This window comes from Poecilia latipinna, unplaced genomic scaffold (genome assembly GCF_001443285.1).
Source record: "Poecilia latipinna isolate Pla-1442-1.1 unplaced genomic scaffold, P_latipinna-1.0 Scaffold1213, whole genome shotgun sequence".
In the NCBI taxonomy this organism is placed as follows: Eukaryota; Metazoa; Chordata; class Actinopteri; order Cyprinodontiformes; family Poeciliidae; genus Poecilia; species Poecilia latipinna.
In genome coordinates this window covers 89,958-94,981 of record NW_015113829.1, presented here as the reverse complement: position 1 = coordinate 94,981, position 5,024 = coordinate 89,958, and the positions used below count along the sequence as shown (strand labels likewise).

Here is a 5,024-nt window from a genome sequence, read left to right as displayed (position 1 = left end):
CTGATCAGTAGATTTTTGCGAAGGAACGCAAAACCTTTTGCGAGGGAACGCAAAAGAAAAAAAAAAATTCCCCATGTCCCCTGGGGGGCTCCGTACTTTTGTACATATAGTTATCAAAAAAAAGAAATCAGAGGAACTCGGGAGATTTTTATACTGCAGTTAAAAAGGAAGTATTTCGCACTGTCGAAGAGAAACGGTGTCTTTGGATATGATGATTTCTTCAGAGATGAGAACAAAGCTGGAGCAGAAACTCTTGAGGTTTATGATATAGTCTCACAAAAGTTGCAACACAATTGATGAAAAACAACTAACTTTGAGCTCCGCAGCACGAGTGTTTTCAGTTTCAGACCCTCTGACTGTTGATATAATGCTGAACACGTGCAAACTCATGCAAAACACATACTTGACGACACAGTGAATGTGTGTGCCCTCCTCCACAGTTAAGCTCTGGAACTGGTGGTTGAGGCTCAGAAACAAATCACTGATGTCTGGGAACTATCCTCATAATCTATGGAAACAGCTTAACCATGTAGTTGTCGCCATGCCAACGTGATCGGATGGCCAAGAAAGCTACAAGTGGATGTCTGTTTGCTTTTTGCTGCTGGCACACTGAAGAAGAAGTACTAACCTGAAGTACAAAGTCAACTTGAATAAAATCACCTAGTTTCTCCTCAATCTTACAGAAGATTTAGCTGAAATGTGGAAATTGGACTTGACATCTAACTGGGCTCCCATCACGGTCGAAACAAAAATAACTTGGCTCGTCTTGCATCCCCTAAAAAAACATTTGTAACAATCTTGCATAACACCAGATGTATGAGAAGTTTAGTTTTATAAGCGGCTCTCATGTTCCCTTTCCCTCATGCAGTTCTGTGTTTAGACTCGGATTCCTTTGGGGGAGCCAACTTGCTTGGCAACTCTCTTCCCTCTCTGCTTATCTCACCAGACAGAGAAGCCTCTGTACCGACGTTTTTCATTTTAATAAGCAGGATCAGTGACTTTCTGCTTCAAGTAGCGCCCTAGGAATTGTACTGCTGATGCCACATGAGGGTTTATTTGATGAAGCACTTCGTAGAGACTACACTTTATGCTTACTGAATCAATGTTTGGCTTAAAGAAACTGCTCTGTGATCAAACTTTCAAAGTAAGGCGCATTAATATGTACTTTTATCTTTTTAAAAGGGAGGTCAGCCTGACGACAGCCTCGGAAATGCACCTCCAAGGTTGAGTCAGAAACTTTTAATAATAATAATTCATATTCCTTCTGCTGCTGTCGTTGTAGTTCAAAGTATAATTTTCTGTGCGTACATCCACGCAGTTACTCCCAGGTGCAATCACAAGCTGAGATCATCACCGAAGAAGACCTGAGACTGATCCAGGAGAGGGAGTCGGCCATCAGGCAGCTGGAGGTAGGATCCGCACACGAAGCGAGCGTGACGCCTCAGCTCTGTGCGTCGGCAGCCAAAGATGCGAACAGCACCTCATTGCCTTGTGTTCTTTGAATTTAGTCCGACATCACAGACATAAATGACATCTTTAAGGATCTGGGCATGATGGTTCATGAGCAGGGAGACATGATAGGTGAGTATCGGGGACTTTTGGTGTCATTTTTCTTTTCTGTTGTAAGGCTAAACCACAAAAGCCCCTTGGTTTGTTGTTTACTCCCAGAAAATGTAATAAAAATTGGCAGATTGCATAGAAATAAGAAGAAAGAAAATACGTACCATAACCTAGTCCCATGGATAATAGTAATTTTCTAGGTGTTGTGGTGGCACAGGGGTAAAAGCACAACCTATACATGGCTATACCTATAAGTAGAAAACTTATTCCCACGCTTTAATCCTTTGCTTCCGGCCGATCCCATCTGGAATTTTTGTACCTGAAAATTTCAGTGTTTCCAGGTAAAAACCCAGTAGGGTTTAGCAAAGCTTGTTATTAAGACTTGTTCACCCAACGCAGAAAACTCTTTGCTGCAGTTATCTAACAGTGATGTTTGGAAAAAGAAACTCTTTCCATTTCCATCATCCCCATTGTTGATGGCTGGCAAAATAAATACGGGTCCTTCAGCATATTGACCTGTGGCTTAAAAAATAGATCTTTGTGTGTTTGTACACAAAGAAACAGAACGTTATGGACTACTAGTTAGACGCTCCTAGAAACTGATCAACTCAAAAAGTAAAATATAAATCAGAAAAGCCTCACTTGCATTTTAAAGGGATTGTTAGGAGTGTCAGTATGTTTGGCTCTGCTAATTTTAAAACTTCCTTCTTCATATTGGAGTTTTTTTTTTATTTAATAAAAATTCTCAAATTGCATCTAGACCAGGTGTCGGCAACCTTTAAAACCCTGGAAGCTATTTTTGTCTTCTATCCAGCTGAACAAAATTAGTTGATAACCAAAAAAGCGACATAATACAAATTAGCTTATTTTTCCACTATCTATTAGAAGATTTCTTTAAATTAAAAAACATTTTTTTTTTTTTTTTTTAAAAAAATTTTAAAACTTTTACACAGAGAATTAATACATTTTCCTCATTTGACTGTTCAGTTTTTAAAAATGGAAAACAGTGTTTAAAAACGCACATAGATTGCACCCAGTAGACAAAAATAGCCATAAATAGAATATTCCCGACAATAATGGCATCATCTTGTATTTCTGTTCAGGCCTCGGATCTAAACAAAGGAACACATGAAGTTACTTTCTTACTGTTCTCCACCACTCTCCTATTGCTTTAGCATCTGGATCACTAAGATCTATATCAGATGGGGGGTGTGGGGGGAACCGTAACAGTTGAAAGTTCATCCAACTCATCAAATATATTATCGGCAAACAAAATGCTGAGATGTTGCATCCAAGCTCTCCTTTGTGATTTCGATTTTGCACACACTGAAATTAGGATTCAATATATTGTGCAAGTCCAACTGATTAAAATGCAAAGACTAAATCTGTGTCATTGCTGATGTGTTGGCAAAGCTGATTTTGTGTGGTTAGCTCACTTGTCTTCTCTACAGTGAGTCTGGGAAATTTGGAGTTGATAAAGCTGGTTTATGGTTTAGGATTATGTCCAGCTCTATTACCTAATATGATGTGAAAACGGTGTAAATATGTGTGCATGTTTTTGTGTTTTGCAGACAGTATAGAAGCTAACGTGGAGAGTGCAGATACCCATGTCCAGTCTGGCCAACAGCAACTTGCAAGAGCTGCAGAATATCAGGTACGGTATAAAACAAGAAGAATGTGCATAACTGAGATAAATAGCTCAGAAGTAGCTTTTAAATATTAGAAACATTAGTTTAAGATCGCTTCTCCCGCCATAACAGGGAAGACCTGTGAAGCAACACCATTAGTCACTGTGATTTCATAAATAACGGCACAGAAAAAAAAGGAAGCTCGCTCACTTCTAAGTACTGTGGATCATCCATCTGCAGGAAAATTTGACTGTTTTCAAGACATTTGGGTAAAATTTGAAATGTTCTTTTGAGTGTTTCACTTATATTGTTTTTGTTTTTTTTAAGTTACTGAACGCTCATGAATACAAACAGGGAATTTCATTGGCTTTTTTTTTAGCCTCTGGATTATTTTAGTTCTGGATTTTAAATTGTTCTTGGAAAAAGGTTTTGAAATTTCAACCTGATCTTGTGAAATTCTAGCATCATTTAGCACAAAGTGATTTAAAGATCTTTGAATTTAAACTCAAATGAACCCGTTTTCTAAATGTGACGGCTCCAAAGTTTTTGTCAGGATGTCGAAAACAAAACCAATCAGCTCTTTAAATCAGCTCTTTAAATTCCCAAATTGCATCTAGACCAGGTGTCGGCAACCTTTAAACCCCTGGAAGCTATTTTTGTCTTCTATCCAGCTGAACAAAATTAGTTGATAACCAAAAAAGCGACATAATACAAATTAGCTTATTTTTCCACTATCTATTAGAAGATTTCTTTAAATTAAAAAACATTTGTCCGATTCACACTGGTTGAATCGGACACAGATTTGAAAAGCAGATGTTAAAAATGTGGAATTTCAAAATAAAGGGTAAAATATGTATCATTTATTTTGATTTAAAAAAAAAAAAAACTACAACAAAAAAACTAGTTTTGATCCATATAATCCCCAAGAAACTTAAATTTTCTTGCTTCCTTTTTTCAGCGGAGCTCCCGGAAGAAGATTTGCATCCTGCTGATAGTGCTGGCCGTTGCTGCTGTCGTTATAGGACTTATTATTTGGGGCTCTCTCAAAAACTAAGCTCTTCCTCTTATTGTTGATGTTGTCAGACTAAATATGAAACACAATCCCTCTCATCCTGAGTTGTCTCTCCATCTTACCCTCTTCGGCCTATTACAAAATCTGTTTGCCTTGTTTTTGACAATGAATAGTTTTATTGTGAAGGGTGGCCTTAAGTGAATCATTTGATTAAGATGGCAGTGTTAATGTTTTATTTTGTTTTTGTTTTTTGTTTTCCTTTTTATTGCTTCACTTAATAAGTGATGCCACAACTATTTTCCTGGTCTTTCCTTCGAATTTAATGATTATATAGGTTATAGATAATGTCTTTATAATAGTAATATGGAGGTAAGTATTGATCATCCTTCTCAGTGCTTCTTCCTGTCAGGTTATAAATGACAATTTCAGAGGAACCAAATTCACATGATCACCTAATACCTGTTATGCTTTAAGTTAGAAATGTGCACAGCAACTGAAATGATTTAGAGAACGCACATTTAGCAGATTGAGCTATATTTAACACATTAAATTAAATTGAAAATGTAACGCCGCCTAACATTCCAGACAACAGAGGTGAGATTTGTTCCTTAGGTTCTTTATTTCAAATCAATAAAATGTATTTAAACAAGTTTTTGTTGGTCAAATAACGTATATACTGTCCATCCTGGACATAATTCCCCTGGTGAGGGCTGAGCAATTCTGAGATGTTTTTTTTTTTTTTTGTGTGTGTGGGGTTTATTTTAACCCACTGACATTTGACACTCCTGTGCACCTTTACAATTTTTTTTTTTTTTTTTTTTTTT

At 37.1% G+C, this 5,024-nt stretch overlaps 2 protein-coding genes across 3 annotated transcripts in view; one reads left to right on the top strand and one right to left on the bottom strand.

The window, feature by feature from the left end:
• The window catches only part of stx7l (syntaxin 7-like), a 12,091-nt gene extending 7,240 nt beyond the window's left edge, over positions 1–4,851 (top strand). For both annotated transcript variants that reach the window (XM_015053908.1, XM_015053909.1), the window contains exons 6-10: positions 1,183–1,223; positions 1,319–1,409; positions 1,509–1,581; positions 3,132–3,214; positions 4,147–4,851. In XM_015053908.1, coding sequence (XP_014909394.1) covers positions 1,183–1,223; positions 1,319–1,409; positions 1,509–1,581; positions 3,132–3,214; positions 4,147–4,242 — 384 coding nt within the window. In that variant the 3' untranslated portion in view covers positions 4,243–4,851. The remainder of the gene's footprint in view (positions 1–1,182; positions 1,224–1,318; positions 1,410–1,508; positions 1,582–3,131; positions 3,215–4,146) is intronic.
• Positions 1–5,024, bottom strand: part of leg1.1 (liver-enriched gene 1, tandem duplicate 1) — a 19,990-nt gene that overhangs the window by 11,360 nt on the left and 3,606 nt on the right. The window contains exon 2 of the mRNA XM_015053907.1: positions 3,759–3,767. The gene's annotated coding sequence lies outside the window, so the exon portion shown is untranslated. The remainder of the gene's footprint in view (positions 1–3,758; positions 3,768–5,024) is intronic.